Below are 24,630 nucleotides of genomic sequence, written 5' to 3' on the forward strand. Positions count from 1 at the left end.
GTGCCCTCACTGGTAAAAGTGAGTGAAATAGAGACCCCTACTCAGGGATGTGCTGGCAAATGTTTAACAGCAAACTCTGATTTGCCCAGTTTCTTTGGTGTAAATATTCTCCAGTCATTTGCCTTGAGGTTGGGAAGAGATGCACACAGTTGGCTCTTGGGAGCCAGTACTCCGGGCTTTAGCAAACTACTTCTTCAACATTCAGGATTGTTATCAGCACTCTTGGGTGGAGGGCTTAGAAGAGGCCCCATGAAGCAGGGGCTCTCTTGGTGCTGACTTCTTCTGAACATTATGTGATCCCTCTGTTGGTCAGTCTTATCCTTTAGGAGTTTCCCACATTCAGAGAAACCTTCCAGAAAATCCGTGGTATTGCTCTCGTAAGCAATGTTTCTCACTGAGGGCTTCTTTGTATATTTAGCCAAATGAGCTTATCAAGGGAGATTCACTCGAGGCCACAGAAAATTTTGAGAGAAGAGTCTGAAGGCTAATTCAGTGCACAAAGAATGAAGCAATCTGCCTTTTAATTTTCAAAGGAAATGTTTCTCTCGATGAACAAAATTTTTTTTTTGCCATAGCCAAATTTGGACAACTAGGACTTTCTATTTTTTTTTCTTAAAATTTCATCTAATAAAATTTAGAGTATATGCTGCACTTCCTTTTTCTGCCCTTAGCAAAATTGCAGCTTGACCAGGACACTAGGAACTTTCCTCTTAAAAATAGAAACGCCTTGTCCCTGTTTACTGCAGGAAGCAGGGTCTCCTGTTATCTCCGGGACTCCCACGGGGGCAGGAACTTTAACCCTCGGAGGCCCAGGGAGGCGGGAGAAGCCAGGCACTCCCCCCCGCCGGGTGGGAGCCCCTCTGCCTCCGGGAGAGCTGGGGTGGGGCCTTCCAGGGCCCCTGCGCCTATGTTCTCGCTGAGGAGGCTGCAGGAGCTGTCTCCAGCCCCATGCCTTGGCTACGAGGGCACCCCATGTGGTACTCGAAGTGGGGTTCCCCGGGAGCGAGGGGAGCCGGGGAGGAGCGAGGGGAGCCGGGGAGGAGCGAGGGGAGCCGGGGAGGAGCGAGGGGAGCCGGGGAGGAGCGAGGGGAGCCGGGGAGGAGCGAGGGGAGCCGGGGAGGAGCGAGGCCTGGCCAGCCCCTGCTCTGCTTCTGCTCTGCTCTGCCACCCTCCCTCTCCGACCTGCCCCGCCCCCGCCACGCACCATCCTCAAGAATTTTACGAGCATTCCTGCAGGCCCGGGTCCAACCGTGTGCGCCCCTCTGTTTGCAATATGGGATTTACAACTACCCGAATCTAATCTCCATAAAACAAACGGTGAGAGAGTGGCCTCCACCTGCGGAGGGTCCCAGCTGTAGCTTCTGCGTAGCAAGCTCCTACTGTGTGTGGAGGCCCGTTCCTCTGCCCACGGGACTGTCCGCCCTATTCAGCGCTCTGCCACTTGGATCAAGGATGCTGGCACGGAGGGATGGACAGAATCGGCGTGTGTCGGCCGGCCTGCCCCACCGGGAACTCAGCCTTCTTGCCCCCTTCTCCTGGAAGTACATCCTCCAGGCCCCAAACTGCCCCTGCCTTCAGCCGCCACCCCGAGCTAGCCCTCCAGGAGTCGTAGAGAAGGTTCTAGAAGTTTAGTGACCCAGGCGGCTCCTCCTGGCCTTCCCGCTGCGGGTCAGGAGTCCCAGGGACCCAGTGCCGCCCGCTGCCGATCTGCCTGGTGTCACCCTCTGTCCCCTGGGCGTCGGAGCCCATCACGTGGACCTGTGTGATGACGGCTCTGTGTCCCCGAGTCCCAGGAGGAGCCTCAGGCCGTGAGGGGGGGGTGGCCGCCGGCAGCCTTGGCCCCCGGGCTGGGTGTTTCTCCTGCACACAGGAGGGGTGCCGGGCCAGGCAGCTCTGTGCATGGAGGTTGGAAAGGGCCTCCTGTGTTTAAAAAGACTTCGAGGATTCTCTGTCCGCCTCTCTTTAAATCCCCCACTTTCCAGCCCTCCTGCCTTGGGCCTTTCCTGGCCTCTCCAATGTGGCCCACCATTCCCGGATCCCGAGGAGCCCACAGGCATCCCCCTTGCCCAGCCCTTTGCTTCATCTCCTCCTACCCCACCTCTTTTCTCTCTTCGGGGATTTTGCTGAAATGCCTTCTCTGCAGCTGGCCTGCCCTGCTGACCGTGCCTCTCCCAGGCTCTGGATGCTGCGCTGCTTGTATCCTTTCACTAGCATTCCAGGGAGGCCCCAAGGGAAATAAAGGCCTGCTCCGTGGGCCTTCCTCTCTCTCCCCTGCTCCGTTACACCTCTCCTTTAGTTGGTTAATACCAAGTAGATTCCGGAGCCGGGGCCATCTCCGAGTGGCCCCCTGACACCCTGCCCGGCCCCTTGGCCATGCAGGTCAGCAGGGGCACCTGGGCCTGCCGGGGCCCTCACGGAGCCCACAGTAACCCCAGCAGCCCTGCCTGGCCTGCCCAGGTCCTGGGCCCCTCTCTCCGGGAGGGAACAAGGTGCCAAGGCTGCAGCTGTACTTGCACAAGGCACGGACAGAGAGTGTGGGTGGCGGTCGCGGCCATCCAGGCAGCCCCGGGTGCACCACGCCCCACCTCTCCACATCTGCTGGCTCCTGGGTACCCACATTGTCCTCATGCGTTCTGCAAACCTGGCAGAGTAAGAATCCGTGCAGACCCTCGAAGGCAGCTGAGATGGGGCTGCCGCTCTCTCACTAATGTCCTTTGCATACTGCCTTCATAACCTTTACCCTTCCACCTTATCTCTGTGCGTATCAGTTAGGGTTCTCTAGGGAAACAGAACCATCGGAAGATATCTGTACCTGTAATGAGATTTTATGAAATTGTCTCCCACGACTGTGGGGATGCAGGAGTCCAAATGCCATAGGGCAGGTTGCAAGCTGGGAACTCCAATGGAGGTCCTCGATGAGTCCCCACCGGGGAGCTGGCTGGTTGAAGTAGAGATGGGAATTCTCTCTCTCAATGCTGAAATCCTTTCTCCTTTTAATGCCTTCAGCTGATTGGATGAGACCGTTAGCTCATTGCTGGAGGCAATCTTCTCAGATTGGTTGTAGATGCAATCAGCAATAGATGAAATCAGCTCACAGATGATTTGAGTTCACCAAACGTCCTTGTGAGAACAATCAGGCCAGTGCTTGCCTCACCAAACGACTGGGCGCCATCACCTTGCCGAGTTGACACATGAACCTAACCTTCACACCATCTTAGCTTAATGTTTTTCAAACTGACTCAAATTTTCACCTTGGCCCTGGGAATGTAGAATTACTCTTTGCCCTGCATAGAAGGTAATTGAATATCACACTCTCTGGTGAAAGCAAAACATTATTTCATTTTTGATAGAGAAGGTTGCTCACAAAATTCTCTAGGTCTGATGCCCACACCCCCTTGGTTCTGAAGGGGATCTCCAAGTGTAAAGGAGGGGTTAAAGAAAGAGTTGCACCCCATGGAAACTTTCTTTTTGACTTAATCGGAAGGACTAAGAGTATCAGAAAGGAAAGAACTTCTACCCCACCTTACTTCTCCATTCTTGGCTCACTTAAAATCCTGACGTGTGCCAGGGACTCCTCTCCTACTTATTGGGCAACTCTGGGAGTAGACGACAGTACCCGGCAGCAAATCAAGGTAGAAAGTGGCAGGTGTCTTGAAAAATGGTTGGAAAGAATGGGGAAGAGTTCAGAGGTGGGAGAGATTATTTTCAGTGGTGTTAGGAGGATGGAGGAAGCTTCCTGGGAGAATCATCATGAGGGACTGTGTCAGGCTGAGGTCACGCCCCAGAAGTGGAACCCCAAGTTGATCTCTGTGGGGTACGTGGGGAGCAAGGGTGGGTCTGATGGGACAGAAAGAGGCAGACGCCACTCTGAGGACTGCGCTAAGGGGCGCTGGCTCCAGTTGCCGGTTGGACATCTCGCCGGCCAGGTCTGCTCTTTCTCGGCCCATGGGGTAGGATGCTAAGGCAGGTCTCATGCCAGGCTGCGGGACAGGGGATAAGCTCCAGCCTGGAATCCCATACACTTGGGTGTCGAGTATTAACGTCTTCCACCTAGGAGCCTCAGAAGCCCCATCTATACAGAGAAAGAGGCGAGGATGAGATGAGATGAGGTTTGGCACACGGGACGCCTCTGTAAATGGGGATGGTGGTTTACGCTGCAGAGTTCTGGGCCCCTTCCCTGGGACCTCGTTCATTCATCTAGAAGGTTCTCCTCCATGGAGGTCCTGGGATCATCACCATGCCCAAGGCTGTGGGGTTGGGGGGCGGTCCGTGCCAGGGGACGTGGACTTGGTGCTTGGGTGCTGTGGGGTTAATTCTGAGCATTGGCAAAGCCATGCTGCCTTGGGAAAGGGGCTGGCAATCAGGGGACCCCAGACTCAGTGTGAGCCCCCTCCCTGCCCTTCTTCTACCACGCTGCGGGGTTCCGGCAAACAGTTCTGTTGGGACAGGCTTGCCCCAGACTCTGCTCAAAAGCTACCTTCTCTGACCATCACCCGCCCCAGCATTCAGCAAATATTCACTGAGCACTAATAGGTGCCAGGCCTGGGGCAAAGTCCTGGGGAGACTGCAGTAAATAAGATGGGTGAACATGACAGCCATGCTCTCCATTCTCTTGAAAAGTACAATCTAATTGGGAGTCAGACAGAAGACAAAGAAGCAAGTGCCATAGAGGAAGTAAACAGGGCTGCTGGTGGCTAAAAGGCCCGCGTCAGACCACGTGGGTGACCTGAGACTGCAGCATGGGCTGGGGCCCTCTGCAAAGAGCCAACAGGGTGCCCTGTGTCCCCACCCCAGCAGGAGCCCTTTCCCCACCTCTCAGCTCCCAGCCCCTCTTCCAGCACATCCCAAGGAGCCGGGGGGTCCCTGTGCTCCCGGTGCCCTCTCGACCCACGCTGTGAAGGCCCCTAATGAATGAGCACTGGCTCATCAGTCCCAGCACCTCACAGCACCCAGCCCAGGCACACAGCCCTCACAGGCCCAAGAGATGCTTGCCAGATGAATGAAATTATTTTTTTTTTAATTAAAAAAAAATGGTGATAGCATGAATATGTCTAACATGAAGTCCGCCATCGTAGCCTTCCTGGAAGGAAGGCAGCCCCTCGCTTCATTCTGTTTTAACAAACCCTTGCTATGGGCTGGGCGCTGATGTATGTGATTTGCAAAGAAACCCATACAATTCTGATAACCACCCTGGGAAGGTGGCACTGTCCTCACCCTTGTTTGACCGACAGGGAAACCAAGGCACAGAGGAGTCAAGCCACCTTCTCGAGGCTGCACAGAAGGGGAAAGGCAGAGCTGGCATCTGAAAGCAGGCATCGGGTGTGGTCTCCAGGCTTTCGCCGTCACGCTCGGTGCTTGTTAAGCCACACAGCTAGCGGGTGACAGTGGCCAGGCGGTGGGGCTCTGATCCTGTCTTTTTTTCCCTGCTTGTGGCTGTAGCTCCTCCAGGTGAGCTGGGGTGGAGCCACAGTGACGTCGGATGGGCCGCCTCAGCTCAGGGGGTGAAGGGGCGGAAGGGATTGGCCAGGGCAGGGGCTGACATCCATGCCCCTTGCCAGGGGAAGGGCCGGCACGCTCGGTGGAGGTGGGAGAGGTCGGGAACCCCCAGGGGGCGCTGTTCCCTGGAAGAGCAGAGCCGGGCAGCGGTCTGGCCAGAGGTCCCAGGCTTGTGCAAACTTGGCATTCTTTCCCCAACCCTGGACTGCTTCATCCTTCTCCCCAAGGGCACCGGCCATGGCCCAAAAAGGCAGTGCACAAGAATCCTGCGCTCACAAGGAATCAGGGTGAACAAGGGCCGCACCGAATCCACCACGGTCCAAACAGTTCATCCACGGCAACCCTTGTCCTGTGGCCAGACCGTCCGTCCCCACCTCCGGTATTTTCTTACTGAGATTTTTATAGCTAGCAATCTAGCTAACTCTCATGAACCTGCCCCTCTCTAATTCATCCAGCCGCACATGGTCAAATATCCTAACTGTACAAAGAGCTCACAGGAAGTGGAAAGGCACATCTTCCTTACCCGCTGTTTTAGTCTGCTGGCTGCCAAAATGCAATATACCAGAAAGAGGCTGGCTTTTACAATGGGAGCATGCTCGGTTGTAAGCTTACGATGTCGAGGCTGAGAAGAGTGTCCAAATCAAGGCATCATCAGGCGATGCTTCCTCCCTAACGGCCCCCGGCGGCCAGGAATCCTGAACCCCTCTGTCACATGGCTAGGCACATGGTGGTATCTGTGGGTCTCTCCCTTCTCTTCCAGGTTTTGCTGCTCTCAGCTGCTGGCTTCCTCTGCCTTTCGCTCTACTCCTGGGGCTCTCTCTCTCTCCCGTGGGTTTCTCTCTGGCTCCACCCCTCTTATAAAGGACTCCAGTAAGAGGATCAAGACCCACCCTGGCTCACACGCTACTGAAGTAACCTAACCAAAAGAAGGTGTACCTACAGTAGGTTCACACCCACAGGAATGGATTAGCCTTAAGGTCATGATTTTCTGGAAGCTATAAAAGCCTCAAGCTACCACACACACAGTGGCTTCCTCGGAGGCATAATCTTTCTGGAGGGGGCCCCCTCCAGAAAATTTATACACCTCTTTGCTTCCATCCTGCATGATTTACCCGCTGTTCTATAAGCTGGGGTTTTTTTTCACTTGGAGATTTAGATTGTTTTCCAAGAGACCCTCACTCAGCTTCATTTCCTTCTCAGCAGAGGGCTGCTTGCCAGAGGTCCCACCGTGTAGCTACGCTGCCATTTGCCTGGTACACTGCTGCACAGCTATCCTTGCACATGTGCATAATGTATCTCTGGATAGATAGCTGTTGGATAAATTCCTAGAAGTACTGCAGCTCTGGTTTGCAGATTGTGTACCTTTTGAGTTCTGAGAGATTGCCAAATTGCCTTCCATGGAGGGCGCCTGGATTTAAACTCTCACTTATTGTCGAGTTGTTTGATCTTGACCTATCTCAGATGAAAACTGGATTCTCATCGTAGCTTTGATTTGTGGAAGGACCAAAGGGGATGCTGATGTGAATAGTGAGAGAAATTCCTGGGAAGGCAGGGCTTTATTATTATTATTATTATTATTATTATTATAAGTTCTCACAGCACGTATAAATGCTCATTTGCTCGCTTCATTTCGGCAACGTGTAGGGAGAATCCAGCCAAGAGAGTAAGCTGTGAAAGGAAGGGGACAGTTCTTAGCTAAAAGAAAGAAATCATTGAAGAGATGTTGATATGCAAGGGATTCTATGTTGAAAACTGGATGTATGCCTTCTTGCGCAAAATCCTTGAAAATCACTTCTTGGCAGGCCCCCTCATCACAGTAATCTCCCAGCTATGGCCCCCAAGGGGCCGCCAAGCCTTCTGGCTGGGTGTGCCCAAAGGACGTTGTCCTGAGGACAAGGAGCCTTTAGCCTTTCCTGTCCTCTGGTGGCATCCTCCCTCCCCGCCGCCCCTCCCCCTGCAGTTCTGGATCTTTGGAGTCAGAGACGCCACGTGGCAGAACATACGTGCTTGCCATGTGTTCAGATGTGCAGTCTGGCCCAGGGGAAGTGGGATTTGCAAAGCTGGGGAGTGCAGAACCACAGAGCACTGCAGTAAACACGTTACAGGTCGTAAAATTCTGGGCCTCTGTGTCAGCTGCGGTGGCTGTCAGCTCCCCTTTCTGAGGTGCAAGTGTAATTGTAGAACAATCCCCAGGATGTGGAGAAAGTGCAGCTGTTTAAAATATACTACAAGTGTCACACAGTCTTCCCATAGCTATCGGTTCTTCAAATTTACTGGTATTTGACCATTCCCCATCCCCTGGAAACTTTCTGATTTTTGAAGAGAAATGAACATTATGAATTTTTTTTTTACGTATGCACAGAGGGTGGCCATGGTTGCCCATCTTGGTGAATAATCTAAAAACCATAGAACTGTATGCTTTGGGTGAATTTTATGGCATGTGAATTGTAAAGCTGTTTTATTATATTTTAATGTTAACATTTAAAAGTTAACTACCTTTTTTTAAATGTTATAAGTAAGGTGTCAAAAATACACATACACACACCCAGATTTTTTTGGTTTGAAGGCTAGGGTGAAACGTGGACTTCTCAATGGCATAAACATTCAGCAGTGGCAGGCGCCTTTAGCTGGGAAAGCATAAATCCCACATTGCCAGGGAAGGGCCTTGGATGCACACACATTCAGCATCTCTCACCTGACCTAGAGTCAGCAAGAAAGGTGAAGGTAGCTTACCATCAAAATTTCCCTGGGTCACTGCTAAAAGAAAATGTCTTGGCTCAGAAAGTTAAGCTGCACCATAATATGTGGGCACAGATCTGTAATGTGACATGCAAATGGTAAGAATGCAAAATATCATTTATAACACTATTTAAATTATTTGCATCTCCTATTTTTTTTTTAGTTTTGTTTTTTATCTCCTATTTTTGACTGAGTGTGTACAGGTCAATTTTAGTAAACATTCCTATGACAGCATCCTACTAAGTGTTTGGGAAAATAACATTCATTTAAAGTTTAATCACTCATTCAGATAGCTTATTTTGAACTCAGATCTACTCTACTTAATCACCAGAGTTATTACAAGTGGTTGTGGCGAGAACTTGTGGTCAGCTCCCTTCTCTGCGGAGTGGCTTATCTCCATGAGGTTTATCTCTGGCAAAGTATCAGGAGAAAGGGCAGGTCTTTCATCCCAGCACAATGCATTTAGGAAAGTAAGCCTCGTCACAATTACCGTATTCACCCGGAAGGCAGCGCCACCCAGTGGTTGGGAGAGTAAGTTCTGCGGTCAGCTCTGGATGTGCCCCAGCCTCTCCAGGCTTCTGTTTCCCGTAGGGGGAGAGTTAGGGAAGGCCGGATGGAACCCGACTCTAAGGTGGGTGAGGGCTTTGAGTGGCATCTGGCTGGAAACTCTTGGCCCAGTGCTTGGCGCCCAGTTAGTTCTCCATAAGATTCATTACTGTAACTATACCTGGAGCCCAATAACTTTTCCATACTCTCTACTGTTCCGTTGCTCCGTGAAGACAGATTTATGCATGCTCTATCCCACAGACGTTTTTTGAACAAGGACTGGGTGTGAGGTAGTATGAGGCCAGACGCGCCTGCCCGTGATCTTGCCCGTAGAATTATGTCCCAAGTTTGCAAGAGCCACGCAGGTGCAGGGCAGGGCACTGGACAAGTTTTCTCTAGCAGCTGGAGTTGGATTTGCGCTTTGAGGCAGGGTGGGATTTCCCAAGTGGAGGCAGAGGGGAAGAAAGGGCAGAGGCCACCCTACGGCGGGCTCCTGGGTGACGAGGGTGGTGGTGACGAGGCCCTGACGGTGGGTGGAGGCAGGGGGGGATAAGAGGACATAGGAGAGTGCGCGGTCAGCCTCCAGTGGGACTGGAGGAGTTGGATACAGCAGCAGCAACGCGGCAACCCCGATGTCCTATCTGGGAAAACATTGTTTCGAAACACAAACAGGAAATAAAGCCAAACTAATTCTTCTTGGCTCGTGGGGCCTGCCCGGAAGCTGAGGATTCTCCGGGGTTCGTGGAAGCAGGAGGTGGTTGTATCGTGGCTGTTGGAAAAGTTAGTGTTTGTTCCTGGGAAAACCCCAAGAGGGACGGAAGAGAGTGGGAAGGGGGAGAAGGCAAAATCCCCTGTACCTGTCCCCACCTGCCCCAGGAGGCTGCGATGGGCTTCCTTGGGACCTTTTCCAGGTGCACTGGGTGTAAATCAGGGGTACGTACTGGCCAGGACTCTAGAGGTTTCTGGGTTGTTGGATTGTTCTGTTGTTCCTTGCTGGTATAAATGTTGACCCAGGGAAAGCTTCTTCCCCTTTTGTGTGATTCTTCACGTAGATCCATGGGACAAATTCTCAAATTCGCGAGGTCCAAGGGTCTGTGCTCACCACGCTCCCCCCACCCCCCGGTACCAATGCATGGTGCAGGAGTCTTCTTGTCAAGAGGGATAAGGGCTGAATAAATGAGGAAGACGTGCTTCCGGAAGCAAAGAGGAGGGGTGTGTAGCTTTTCAGTTATGTCCAGGGAGGCTGCCCCTTCCTCGGTAGGCAGGCCAGCCTTGGAAGCTGCCCCCCGTGACATCCCATTTGCCTGCACCCCCGGAGGTGTTTCTTCTAAATAGAAACCAAATGTTTTAGAAACGTATGATTGGGAAGCGGCTGTGGTTCAAGTGACTGAGCTCCCGCGTACTACGTGGGAGCTTTGGGTTTGGTTCCTGGTACCTCCTAAAGAAGACAAGCAAGACAGGGAGATGATGCAATGGGCTGGCACAACGAGCTGACGCAACAAGAGACCAATGGAGGAAAAACTTAATGAGAGACACAACAAAGCAAGGAGTGGAGGTGGCTCCAGCAATTAGGCACCTGGGAGTTCCCATGTTCAGTTCTCAGTGCCTCCTAAAAAGACCAGCACACAACAGACACAGCAAATGCAAACAGTGAGGGGGTGGGAGAAATAAATAAATAAACTAAATCTGATTATCCCCCCTCTTTTAACAGGGATTTTTGCCTACATGAACTACAGAGTCCCCCGGACAAGGAAGGAGATTTTCGAAACTCTCATCAAGGGTCTACAGAGGCTAGAGTACAGAGGCTATGACTCGGCAGGTGGGGTTCCCCCGACAGCCCCATGTTCTCAGGGGACCACTGGGCTCCCCTCCTCACATCCTCCTTTTACCACTGGGCATTCTTCTAACACTGTGTCTAGTCCTTCTTTTCAATATGAAAGAATATATCATCTTCCAGTATTAAAGAAATGAATTCGGAAATAATAGAAAAGTAGAGAGAAGAAACAAGGATAAAAAAAAAAAATCCCCACCATAAAGTATGCCCCACGATACCTTTGTGTGTCTCTTTCGGTCACTGTCGTGTGTCTGTGATTGTCTGGGGGGGGGGAGCGGGACATAGGTGGAGCTGTCGCTGCATAGATTTTTCTTTTTCACCTAGGTGTAAACTCAACTTACCCGGTTTTGTCGTTGTGTGCTCTTCTTTTTTCACTCCCTTACGCATTTTTCCGTGATTCTAAACTCTTCCTAATTCTCGTTCTAAATGGCTGCACAGGGCCGCCCTGGGTGGATATCCTAACAGGTGGATATGTAAGTCTGCTTCCCATTTTTAGTTAAGCGACATTTAGGGGAGAGAGAAAGACATGTCTATGGCCAGATAATTTTATCTCACTATTCATTTTTTCCTAACTTTATTTTGAGGTCATTTCAAACATACAAGACAGTTGCAAAAATAATACAAAACCCACACAGAGAACTCCAACATGCTCTCTTCACCCCCCTCTCTCCCACACATCCACTGCATCCCTTCCTGCCCCCCACACACACATCCAGATCCCCAGATGGATCAGTTTTAACATTTGGCCAAATTTGCCCTTTCATTCTCCCTATCTCTATTAATTCTTAAGAGAGAGAAAGTCAGATTAAAAAAAAAACACTGCAGGAACATGAGTGCCAAATCCCTTCAGTTAAATATCAAAATCGCAAAGAGCATTCTAAGATAAAGGGCCCTTACATAAGCCCATTGCCATCACCGATGGCCGAGGAGCATCTTTGCCCGGCCAGCTTCCCGCATCAGGGCAGCCGCCACCAGGGTTTCCAGGCCTCCTCTTTCTCTCCCTGCTGTTCTGGATCTGCACAGTCACGAGCTCCAAGATTCCTGAAAAACGTAAAGTTCTCTTCCAGTCGGCAAGCCGGGGGCCCGAGATCAGCTCACAGGCAGCAGCCAGTAAACCCTGCCGAACCCTGGGGATGGAAGGTGTGAGTCAAAACTCTAAAATGCCTATTGAAAACGTAATGATAGGGAGCAGATGTGGCTCAAGTGTTCAAGCACCTCCTTCCCACACGGGAGGTCCTGGGTTCGATCCCCAGTGCCACCTAACAAAACAAAACACAAAAACAACAAGCAAACAAAGGAACAAACCAGCTCAGGGGAGCCGATGTGGCTCAGTGGTTGAGCGCCGGCTTCCCACGTACAAGGTCCCGGGTTCAATCCTCAGCCCCAGGACTTAAAATAATAATAACGATAACAATAATACTGTTTCAATTACAGGCGTGGCAATCGACGGAAACAATAATGATGTCAAAGAAAGACATATCCAGCTCGTCAAGAAAAGGGGGAAAGTCAAAGCTCTCGATGAAGAACTTTATAGTAAGTAGAGGGAAACGGGCACAGCTAGAGTCATATATGCAGAAGAGCTTTTCTTGTGTTGGCCTACTAGTCTACAAGAATTTAACTGATCCAAGCTTGGATAAATGGAAGGATGGTTAAGCCCTGTGTTGTGAAACAGTGTTTCCCACTGAGATGATTTTTTTTCAAATGCTTTAACCATTTTTATTCATTTCTAAAGATTTACAAACAAGTATTTTAACAATTCTGCACAGATTAACCCTCAGCTTTCCATTCTCTACCCTCCTTCTATTTTCTGGTGACCTACATTCTAATTATTAACTCCATAAGTTTACACAGTATATTTCGTTCATAACAGCGCAATCACATAGTATTTGTCCTTTCGTGTCTGACTTGCTTCACTCAACATAAGACCGCATCTTTATTGTGCAGACATGCATTAAAAATATGCAAAAAAAAAAAAAACCCAAACCAAAACAAAACCCCAACCACAGTCAGAGAAAGATGTTTTTCTGCTTTGGAGACTTTCAAAACAGCATTTAATTCAATCTGGCATGCATGGCTAAACCTGAGATGATTTTCAGTGGTGGTACGTGGAGCCCTTTTTTTTTTTAATTTTAGTAATTAGGTATTTATTTTAATTTTAACGGTACATGAGGCAGCTTTTCCATTTATAATAGTGACATAAAATTTTCTCTTTAAAATAGATGTGTTTCTTTTTTTCTTTTTTCTTTTTTAGGAGGTACTGGGGATTGAACCCAGGATCTCATACTTGGGTGCTCAACCACTTGAACCACATCCCTAAAATAAGTGTATTTCAGTTTGTTTGTTTTAAAGTGAGTTGTTACTGATAAATATTAAATAACCATCTGGCTGGCCCGTGGGGTCTGGCAGAAACCCCCAGGCTGGGAGTGCAGGGCTGAGGGCTGGGGAGTGCCTTGGTGGTAGATCTGCTGCGCGACGCCTCCTCGCCTTCACAGAGCTGTCAATGCTTGCGTTTAAGGTGCGGCAACCCGGTTTTCCCTCCCTTTAGGACAGGACAGCATGGACCTCAAGGTGGAGTTCGAGACCCACTTTGGCATAGCCCACACGCGCTGGGCCACCCACGGAGTGCCCAATGCCGTCAACAGCCACCCCCAGCGCTCAGACAAAGGCAACGGTAGGTGGGCTGGCCGGCTCCCCCGCCCCCGGGCATCCTGCCGCGCCCTCCCTGATGCACCCCGTGCAGAGCGGGCCCCACGCCCACCGCTACCCCGCTTCTCAGCAGGCCCCGTCTTCCCAAGGGTGACCCCTCTCCCAGAGCCCTGCCTGGTGGCGCTGGCCCCTGGGCGGTGCTGGCTTCCTGGGCGTCCCTTTCCTGCCTGCAAGTGGGGCTCCTTGGACCCCAACCCACAATGGAGATGCGGCAGGAGGAGGGATGAGACCAAAGCTCCTCGAAACTTTAGGTTCCCTCCTCTCCCAGCCACCCCTCCCCAGACACCGCCCCAAAGTCGGGGGTCCTGAGTGAGGACGGATGACCCTGCCCGTCGTGGCTACCCTGTGAGGTGCCCGCTCCCACCCAGCACCCCAGCAAGGAGGTCTGAGCAGCCAAGGGCTCGGGATTTGGACAAGCAAGGGCTGCAGCTGGCAGCCTAACAGCTCACCCAGGCCAGCCGGGCCCGTGGCTTGGCTTCCTCCATGCTTTTAGATATTGAAGATCATCGGACCTAAAAGTCCAGGCTTCTGGCATCTCTTGGAAAAACTGGCCGATAGCTAAACGCCGGGCTTGCAGCATCTTGGGAGGACCACGGGTCCCGGTGGGCCGAGGCTGCAGAGCAGGGAGGTGCTGCCCCGGTTCCCGGGTCCCCCTCACCTGCCGGGGCCCCAGGACGGGTATCCGAGCCCTGGTTCTGAACGACAGCCCTTGGCCCCCTCTCATGGGGAAGAACGGGTGGGTCTGGAGCCCCCCGAGGACGGCTCTGTGTTCAGCCGTGCGGCTGGGGGTGAGCCTCCTGCAGTAGGACCCAAGCGGGCCTCCACGATGGGAGAGGCTAGAAACCCTAGCGCCTCCAGGGCTCCAGGCAGGACGGGCGGGGTTTAGCCGTGAGGCGTTTCTTCCAGGACGCCCTGCTCTGGGTGCTGCCTGCTCAGGAGGCTCCGAGGTTCACATCTAGACACGGGAGGGTGTCCCGCAGAGAGGATGATTTCTGGAGTCATTCAGCCGGGATCCCCCACTCCCAGAAATCCCCTTGGTAGAGAGCAAGTTCTTGCTAAGCCCCGCAGTCGAGCAGGGATCAAGTAAGTCAGGGTGCCCGATGGGTGCTTACTGCCAGCCAAACACTTGGCAAGCATCATTGCCATTAAAGCTCGTGGAAGTCAGGCCCCAGGGGAGAACCACCCTGCTTTGTCCCTTACCCACTGCGGACCGGCGGTACCCCGAAGCCGTGCGTGTGCAGCACTGGGCAGGAAGTCCGAGCACCCCATCCCCAGCAGGAAGTGTGGCGGTGGGGGGTGCAGCCTCTCTCCAGTGCGCTGTTCAGGTGTGCTCCAGGGAACCGAAAGGGAAGTCCTCACCTGGGGAGTGGAAGGCAAGCTCTGTCCCCACGCTCGGCAGAGCAGCTGGAGGTTGCACAGGGCCCACGTGGGCAGTCTTTGGGTAGTGAGGTTCACCAGAGACTGCTCCAGGGATCTGATCCCTGCCCTGTTGAACACGCTGACCCATAGGGAGTCCCCATTGCGCCCAGGAGGACAGCAGATCCCATGCTTCTGAGGACCTGGGACATTGCCCCAGGCAGAGCCCAAGACAGATGCAGATGCTGGCTGAGGAACCTCGGTCCTGAGACCATGTGTCCTGAGGCGTGGCCACCTGGTTCAGCGTAGATGATGATTCCCACCGAGCTCCCAAAGCGGGGAGACTCCGAGGAGAATCCACCCACACTCAAACTTGGAAACTCTTGCCCTGACTCAAGGATGAGTAATTGAAAAGAAAACAACAGAAAAAGGATTCTGTCATTCTTCTTTAACAACTCATCAGTGATAGCTGAGGAACGTAAGAAAATTTATACCTAGCAACTACTCTGCACAAGGAAAGGACACAAGGAAGTTTTCTCAAATAAAACATGGATTCTAGGAAACAAATGAGTGATGAGAAAATAAGGCAATAGACTGAGGTGAAAAAAAGGGATAGTTAAGAAAATAATGTAAAGGAACAATGTCACAATAGTTAGGAAAAAATATTTGGAGAAAGGGATGGATATGGAGACAGTTAATAAAGATGCAACAAATGAATAACTGGTGTTCCTAAGAAGCAATCAAAACAAACGGAACAGAAAAAAAATATATATGTAAAGCTTTAACAGAGTTTGGCTGTGGCTACCACACCTGCTAAAAGTGGGCTTGTCTTGTTCAGACCCTCCCAATTTTGGTGTGACTTCGCAAAAATAAACAATAGGCTTTAAAAAGTAGAGAGGAAATTATGGTAACATTACAGAAAGAGCATAAAGGATTTAAAAACACAAGGAGAAAGTGTTCCTGCACTGAAGAAACTGAGTTGGCAGATCCAAAGTTTCACGGAGTAATAATATTGATGAAGAGCACCCAACATCTGGACACATCCTTGTGTTGTTGAATAAAGAGTCTGTCATCTTGGCTGAGGGGTATGTGGAAAGGTGGTTACCAGCCCAGAAAAAAAAACAAACCCCAGGATGGCCTGAGATGTTTCTCTCAAGTTACTCATTCGTCAACCATTTGTTGAGAAAATGCAGTGGCGACGAGGCAGACATGTCCCTCGCTCTCCCAGGGTAGCCTTGGGTTCACACTCGTGCAGAGAGGACCCCGATGTGAGTGAGATGTGCCGCTGGTGTGTGGTTTGATGAGAGAACCTGCAGGGGGCAGGTCCTGCTAACAAGAAGTACTTGTGATTACCTGGAAATACCGGGAGCCCAGAGGTGCCAAAACTTCTTTTTTTAAATCCTTCGAGAGAAAACAAGAAATTTTAAGTGAAAACTCAAAATTTTTTTAACGCAATTAAAAAATACAATGTGGGTCAAAGAGAGCACATCTGTGGACCGCTGGTTTGGGACTTCTATGAGTCTGGAGTCTGTTAGGGGAGCTTGGAATCATTCTGGATAATTAAGGGTTAATCCTTCCCCCATTTGGCATAAATACCAAAGCCCACTGGATAACATTGTGAACCACAAATAAGAGGTCTGTGCACAGTCAGGTTGGTGGTTGCTTCCTTTTAAAAGCAATTTTATTGAGATATATTCACATACCATACAATCCATCCAAAGTGTACACTCACAGCCTTTAGTATAATCACAGTGTTGTGCACTCATCCCCACAAAAAATTTTAGGACAATTTCGTTACTAGAAAAACTCCACACCTCTCAATCCCACTCTCCTTCCACAACCCAATATAGCTACTGATTTCATTCCATCCTCATAAATTGATTTATATTTACATTTTATATAAATGGAACCATACAATATGTAGTACTTTGTGTCTGATTTCTTTCACTTAGCATAATGGGTTTTTTGTGTTGTGTTTTTTTGCCTGATATTGGCATATTGTAGTATTAGCATACATAGCATTTGTTCAGTTTCAAATAAAAACAGTCTTATCTATGCAGTATTACCCATGTGGGATGCTTTTTATTGGAAGGGAAATGTGTTTTTGCTCGGGTTAGAGCTGTAGTCATAGTCACATCGGTTTGAATCACGTGGAGAGGAAGTGTATTTAACAGAAGGTTTTTTTCTGCATGGTTTTAGGATGTTCAAGTTGTCAAATCATTTTCCATAGAATCTGGCTTGAACCTCCTTTCTTGATAGCATTTCTCTATTGACTCAGCTTTTCTTTCAGAATTCGTTGTCATCCATAATGGAATCATCACAAATTACAAAGATCTGAGGAAGTTTCTGGTAAGAGCCTTCCCCTCGAGTGTCATTTAAATGGAGTGGTTCTGTCTTCCCCAGAAACTTTACAACCAGCTCATTTCCCTCTGGCAACAGAGTCGGGAAATGAGGGAGAACTGGCTCTGGGCCCTATCCAACCTTGAACGTCAACTTCAGCCCCGCTGAGCCAGCCCTCCCCAAGCTTGATAGAGGATTGTGATAAAGGGCATTAGCCTTTATCGCAAGGGCTGGAGCAGATTCGCAGAATCAAAACAACGTGGGCTTTCTTTTCTTGAAGTATCTGCACGATATAACATTCGACTCACTCACCCGATGACATGCAGGGTGGGAAGTCAGACGATGAGTGTCGAAAATATGAAAAAGTTGTGGTGTTGGTTGAGATGTGGGTGGATTTGACTCAACCTATTTTATCATTTTGACTGCTGTTATTTTGCAACGTCCCGATTAAAAGCAAGGACAAGCCTCTGAGACGGGATGATCTCAGGCGATCCTGGCATGACTCAGCGGTGTTTGGCTGTGTAATTCTGGCAAATTCGTTCTCGTCCCTTCCCAGTTTTCCTGGTTATCACCTTAAGTCACTCCACAGGCAAATCCTCTGGGAGGAGAGGGAGCCAGCCGGGCTGGCATTGCGCAATGACCGTTATCTGTCACTCTGTGTCCAACCAAATATTCCAGGAAAGCAAAGGCTACGAGTTTGAGTCAGAAACGGATACGGAGACCATCGCGAAGCTGATTAAATATGTGTTCGACAACAGGGAAACCGAGGACATTAGATTTTCCACTCTGGTCGAAAGAGTCATTCAGCAGTTGGTAAGTCACAAGCCCCATCTGTCTGAATCAATCCTTCATGTGCACACTTTTCATAAAAAGCAAATGTGTGCAAAGTACTGAGGACGGACGATGGCTCGGCTACAGGGTCTGACCTTAAGACGTTATGTTCTGGAAGAACTGGGAGAAGTTCTGTGATTTTTGTAGGAAACAATGAAAAGGCAAGTGTCGTGTTCCTTCTCTGTGAGTGCACAGTATTTCTCACTTTTAAAAAACTTTTAATTTTGAAATACTTTCAAACCGACAGGACAGTTATAAAAATAACATAAATGCCCTGCAGAAAACCCCAACGTACTCCTGTCCCTCCACCCAGATACCCATATCCATCAGCAAAATATTTTGCTACATTTGCCTTTTCTTTCTTTCCTTCCTCCCTCCCTCCCTTCCTTCCTCTTTCTCTTCCTTTCTTTCATCTATGTCTGTCTGTCTGTCTATCTGTCTATCTATCTATCCATCCACATCAATCCACTGTCTGAACACTTGAGGATAGGTTGTATACATAATGCTCCTTGAACACTTACAACTTCCATATAGATTTCCTAAGAACAAGAATATTCACTCATCTGACCACCCAAAGCACAGTTACCAAGTTCAAGACCTTTAACACTGATACCAAGCTCACAAGCCTATCTTCCAGTTTTTTCATATGTCCCCAATAATGTCCTCTTGAACCTTTCTCCACTTATTCAATCCCATCCAGGATCATGTATTTCATTTAACTGCCATTGTCTCTTTAGTTGTGCTTTCTTTTTATTTTATTTTAAATGGTGGGAACATTATGCAGCATAAACGTTCCCATCTCGACCCCTCCAAGCAGGCCATTCAGTGGGATTGATCACATTCACGACGATGAGGAATTTTTCACATTTTAACACCTCTGCAGTTGTCACTGGCCTTCCAAACCATGACTTCTTACAATAATACGTGCGTGCGGCATGTGAGCTCGTTGTGGTGCTTTGTGTTGTTGATACCGCTTCAGCTGAGTTGTGTACACTGCATGAGATGAATTTGACTGCTGTTGGAAAGTTAGAATTGTAGTCTTTCATCCGATGGTAGAAGTAATGTGGCTCTTTGTCCCGGGGAAGACATACCCACGATTCCTTAGAGACAGCAGGTGTAGACTTCTGGGAAGTTTAATTGTAGAGGGGTGCAAAGCAGTGGCCTGGTGACCGAGAGGGGAGAGGTTCCAAAGGACCATCGCGTTTTTGTGAGGGCAGTGACCCGGGGCAGGGGGAGGCAGGTTGGTGATGGCCCAGAGGGCTGGACCCAAGGAGCAAAGCCCTGCAAAGAAGAGCACACTCCTGGAGGAACCGGCTGGGGCAGGAGGGCAGGGCTTGCTTGGAGGAGAAGGTGGAGCAGATCATTTGGAAGACAGGTTTATAAACAAGAGCCTGACCTTGTTTACAAAATTATGTGCACATAATTGTATTATTGTGTACACAAAATGTGCAGCCGACCAGTCTGATATTGGAGACCAGTATTTCTTCTTTTCTATTGATAATTCTAAATTGCTAAAATATCTCCCCAAGGCAGTTGAGTGCCTTTTCTTCCCTGAAGCCACATGGGACTTTTTCTGGTAGGAAACGGGAAGTGGTTTTCTGTTCAATTCTACTTCTCTGTCAGCAAAACCAGCACAGTGAATGTCACGTCCCTGGGGGTCTCCCTGAGCCCCCTGTCCTGGGCAGTTTGAATGGCCCCTTGAAGCCTGGGGGTGCTGGCTATGTGGCTGAGTTGGCAAACTGGTGGCAGCACACAGGCTGCGTGGAGCCTTGGCTCTGCTGAGGGTTCCAAAACGTGGGTGATTCCCAGGTGATTGCGTGTAACGGAGGTCTGCTGGGGGTCGTGGTAAATTATAGAGCATGGTCAGAATGGAGATCTTTGCGTCAAGAATTTAAATGGAAAGAGCCTTTGGAGTCCTGAGTTAGGACAACCAGATTCTAGCCCTGGCTTCACAGAAAACCAGCGAGTTGAGGGGGAGAGGACAAATAGTCACAGCTAGAGAAATAATGATCATAACTAAATCTGTTATTTTTCCTATGGCTACAACTGTCATTTGCCCTCTGTCCCTCAAGTAATAATAATAGACTACTATATCTGAGACCTAATGCACAACATACAATAATATATAATAAATAATATCTATTTTAATTATCAGTATTATACCACTTCCTGCTTCTCTTGGATTCTTTGTTGCCAGGCCCTGTTGTTAGCTCAGAAATGCATTCGATTGTAATATCTTATGTCCTCATAAGTAACTGCGCAAGGCAGGACTATTCTCATCTCAGTTCACAGTTGAGAAACACGAGGCACATGGATAGCTAAAAGTGACTTGTCCCCTAAGAGGTGAAGCAGGATTTGAACCCAGGCTCTGATGTGTGTTGGGCTGAGTGCGGTTCGTGGATTAGCCTCTTTAATCCGTGCGGTTTTTCCCCGAGGAAGGTGCTGCCCCTGAGGTCCAGTGCAAGACCTCCCTCTTCCCCCCTCCCCACGTTCTCATTGGCTGGGGCTCTAACTGCCCGTCCATCCAGGATATCGTAACACTGGGAATTCCTGACAGGGGCTCTGGGGGTCCCGGGGAGGGTGTGGTCACGTTGCTCACAATTCCATTCCCCAGTAGTCGCCATCCGTGCGGTACCACCACTTCCCACGGGACCCCAGGGATCCCCCGCAGCTCAGAGAGGTCCCCGGAGAGTGTCCTGGGCAGCCGGCTGGTTCAGCCGGACGTGAGTTATCCTCCCTCCTCTTCCGTGTGTTTCCAGGAAGGTGCATTCGCGTTGGTCTTCAAAAGCATCCACTACCCGGGAGAAGCCGTCGCCACGAGGTGAGGCCAAACACGCGACGTCGACGGTGAAACATCGATCGATCAAGTAAAATACTTCCGAGTGCCTGGCGGCTTGCCGTTCTGGGCCTCAGGTTGCAAACTGAGAATGTGTGGTACATTCTGCACGACCCTCTTATCCCTGCAGAGGGAGAGGGAGGTGGATGCACCCCTAAGCCCTGGGCAGCGAGGGTGTGCGTTTAAAGTAAATGGACGCCCACGGCGAGGGCTGGGCGTGTTTAAATTTAAAGTAGCGTCAGCCTTGAAGTCTAACCTCCACCCAGTCATCAGGAAGCCAGAGATTCCTGCACTAGGAAGAGGGCCATTTTACTTTCTTGTCCCTCTCGTCACCCCCACGCAGCTTCGAATGGCCTAACCCACCCATCCGAGACCAGTGGGCAGGTGTGGAAAGAAAACCATTTCTTCCCTGCCCCAAATAAGCAGCCCCAATGAGAAGAGCTGTCTGTCTGTCCAGGGCAGGGGCCACCAACTAAAAAATAAAATGAATAAACCTTGATGATCCCTCATTGATGCTTTCCACATACCTGGATGGAGACTTTATGTTGCATCCTCACCAACCCAATGAGGTAGAGGTCATTATTAAGTCCATTTTGCAGATGAGCAAACTGAGTTAGGTAAAGAAACGCGCTCAGGGTCTCAGAGGCTCTGAGTTGTGGAGCCAGGACTTGGTCCCCAGGAAGGCTGGCTTCGGAGCTCAGGGCCCTTGCCTCTTTATGGCCCTGCTTGCTCAGAAGCCTCTGGAGGCCGGGCTGGGCAAATAAACAAAACAACACAGCTAGCCATAAGAAACCCATGGCTCTCTTGGTCTGCTTTCATTTTCACATTTAGATGCAGATTCAAGTATAAAACATTTCACTTTTCCCTCTACAGCATAGAACGCGATAATGAATGAAAAATGTCAGGAGGCACTAGGGAGGGGTAGGTCCTGCGGCAAACTGAAGATACTCGCTCCACCTGAAGGGCAACTGTGGCTTAGCTGCAGAGACTCTGAGGCTGGCGGTGCTGGGGCTTCTGATTTTTATTTTTTAAAGAGAAGCCAGAGAGTTGGGTTTTTATTTGCAATCTCCTGATTTTTAAACATTGAAAACAAATTCAAATTCTTTTAAAAAATGTTGTAGAAGAGCAAGATCCAGGTTGGAAAGGGCCCGAAACATATGCAATTTGGGAGCCCCCCTTTAAGAAAAATCATGCCAAATTATGGACATGAATCTAGGGACAAAAGTCAACACGGATTTAGATCAGCAAAGTCAAGGCCTTGGGAAGCACAGAGCTGGAGCTTCGGTGGCTTTGCGGGGACACTGCCTCCGTCTGGGGCCAGAGCTGGGCCGACAGCCTTTATAAAGGGTGGAGCGGGTGCAGGGGCACCCCAGGGGAGTCAGTTGAGAGCACCTGGGCAGCCCACACTTCCTACGTCACAGCCCCTCGTCACAGCCCCTCGCGGCCCCCACGAGGCTTTGATTCGCACAACGGTGTCGGGTTGCATCATCCCGTTGTTTTTTCCCTTTGGGTGGGTTGATTATGCGCTTCATCCGTCCATCCATTTAGGTTGTACTGGCTAAGCACTTAGAGTGCACCGGGGCCCAGGGCCCAGCGCAAGTCCAGCCTGGTCCTGGCTGCGCAGGAGGAGCGAGGAGGTCACCTGAGGGGCAGGGGGCAGCCCCGGGCAGGGCAGGCAGCGGGGAGGGCGTTCCAGGCAGAGGGAATGGTACGAACACGGGCGAGAGCGCGCGAGGCCAGGGGGATCCACAGCGAGGCCAGGGTGGTGGGGGGCATGGGTGAGGTTGTCCCGTCACTCAGCGGGTGCTGATTGACACCTGCCGAATGCAGGACGTGGGCCCAGCAGGGAGCAAGTGTGTGTGGCCACCGCCCAGCAAACCTCACGGGCTGGAGTGCGTGGAGGAGCGGGCGGAGGGCCTGGGGCACCCTCTGGGCTGCGAGCCTCATTCTGCAGGCACGGGGAGCCATCGAGGTCCCCTGTCCGTGGCCCCGGGAAGGCGGGCCAGCGAGGCGGAGACGGTTCCCCCGCAGGCTGTCGCGGTATCTGGGCAGCAGATGAGTATGAATTGAGCAGAATTATGTTTTTAGTTTATTTTTATAATTTAGTTCCTGCCAATCAGAGAGCTGTAAAAGACCAGTCGGTTCCCATCAAATTTAGAAACGTCTTTTAAAATCTGATAGGATCATGGTATTAGTATTTAAAATGAAGGCAGCATGGGAGCAGATGTGGCTCAAGCGGCTGGGCACCTGCTTCCTGCATGGGAGGGCCTGGGTTTGCTTCCTGGTGCCTCCTAAAAACAAAAACAAACAAACAAACAAACAAGAAAACCAGCCAGCAAACAGATGGAAAAAAAACAACTCAGGGGAGCCAATGAGGCTCAGTGGTGGAGCTCCAGCTTCCCATGTAAGAGGTCCTGGTTTCAGCCCCTGGCCCTGGTAGCTCAAATAAATAAAATAAAATAAAATGCAGGCAGTATGAAGAAGCAGTTCAAGCTTTTATCATTATTCTTTTATAAATATTATTTTGTGTAACTAATGGCTCTATAATCTTTGGGATGCCTTAGAGAACTATATGTCGTGAAATCTAGAGACACCATGGAGCTCGATCCACAACAATAAAATTTGGGGGACACGTTTACCAAGAAAATTTGATAACCATAATACTTTCTCACGGTCCTTATTCTAAAGCCTTTTGTTAAGCTAGTTCTTCTCTGGACCCAGAACTATGTTTCTGGTTTGTTTTGGACCCACTAAGAGAGTGCCCAAATGTCGAAGCTGCTCACAGCCCCTCCTTCAACCTGCAGGCTTTGCCCCTCACTTTGGGAAGTCAAAAGTGGGGCCCCGACTGGTCCAGCCACGCAAGGTCTGTGCAAAGCCTGCTGTTTTTCTGATCTTAAATAACATCGCTATTACGTCACAGAAATATTTATGGCCTCTCCTGAGTCAGGTTAACAGACCAAACAGAGGTAGTTGGGTAATATTCCAGCTGATTATTAAGTAGTCCATTGGTATAAGGTGTTAGCAAGAAACTGATGGAGGCAAAATTTTACCCCATTGTATTCAAATTAGTGTACCAGAGACAGCTCTCTTAAATCTCCACTGGTTTCTCCTAAGTAATAAGTTAGCCTAGAGGGGCAAAAAGGCAGGCATCCGTTAGTAACTACTGGAATTCTACCTGTCAGAGTTCTGGCCAAGAATCTCAGGTGTACCGGTGAGTTGCAGGAGTGAACTCTGCTTGCCCCATCGTGGATTTGATTCGCGTGCTAATGGGCAAAGAATTAGATTTCAGAGGCAAGACACCATTAACATCATGAGTCCATACTTTAAGTGCATTCGCCGCTGGAGGTTGTGAACCGGACAGAAGTAACCATAAGCCCCATCACTGAAGAGGGGGCAACCCCCTGGGTAGCTCTGAGAGGGTCCTGGGAGAGGGTCCTGGGAGAGAAAGGTGAAGCGGGACTCTCTCCCAGGTCGGCCACGGGGCCCCCTCGAGGCTTCCCTTGTGAAAACTGCTGTCGCCTTGATGATGGGGTTGCACCTCGTGCCAGTCGTAGGTTCTCAACTTAGCCCACGAGGTGCCCAGCAGGCCGAGACAAGCCCACCCTTGAAAGTGCCCTGAGTAGCCCACCAAGGAGAGTACCCACAACTGCCAGTTAGTGCAATCGGAGGGCAGCAAAAGGTAGACCCAAAGGAGATTTGGGGGAGGCTGGTCTTGGACTTGGAAAGGATCCCGCTTTAAAGACGACACATGAGGCTGGGTGCTCCCTTTGCCCTCGTGATTTATGCTGCGTTTAGAGATGAAGGCTCTGTACTCCGTGTGAGTGCGTAGCATGTGACCATTCCATGAACCCAAGAAGTGGTAGGTGCCCTGAGGGTGGGGGGTGGTAGATCAGTTTATCGGGCTCACCAGGCAGGTGTGGCCCCATGAAAACAAGGTAGCCCATTG

At 50.2% G+C, this 24,630-nt stretch overlaps 1 protein-coding gene across 1 annotated transcript in view; it reads left to right on the forward strand.

The window, feature by feature from the left end:
- GFPT2 (glutamine-fructose-6-phosphate transaminase 2) overlaps positions 1 to 24,630 on the forward strand; it is a 52,365-nt gene that overhangs the window by 2,839 nt on the left and 24,896 nt on the right. Inside the window, exons 2-7 of the mRNA XM_004456630.4 lie at positions 10,493 to 10,600; positions 12,050 to 12,148; positions 13,161 to 13,286; positions 16,968 to 17,026; positions 17,696 to 17,830; positions 20,608 to 20,669. Coding sequence (XP_004456687.2) covers positions 10,493 to 10,600; positions 12,050 to 12,148; positions 13,161 to 13,286; positions 16,968 to 17,026; positions 17,696 to 17,830; positions 20,608 to 20,669 — 589 coding nt within the window. The remainder of the gene's footprint in view (positions 1 to 10,492; positions 10,601 to 12,049; positions 12,149 to 13,160; positions 13,287 to 16,967; positions 17,027 to 17,695; positions 17,831 to 20,607; positions 20,670 to 24,630) is intronic.

The sequence above is a fragment of the Dasypus novemcinctus genome, chromosome 2 (genome assembly GCF_030445035.2).
Source record: "Dasypus novemcinctus isolate mDasNov1 chromosome 2, mDasNov1.1.hap2, whole genome shotgun sequence".
Classification (NCBI taxonomy): domain Eukaryota; kingdom Metazoa; phylum Chordata; class Mammalia; order Cingulata; family Dasypodidae; genus Dasypus; species Dasypus novemcinctus.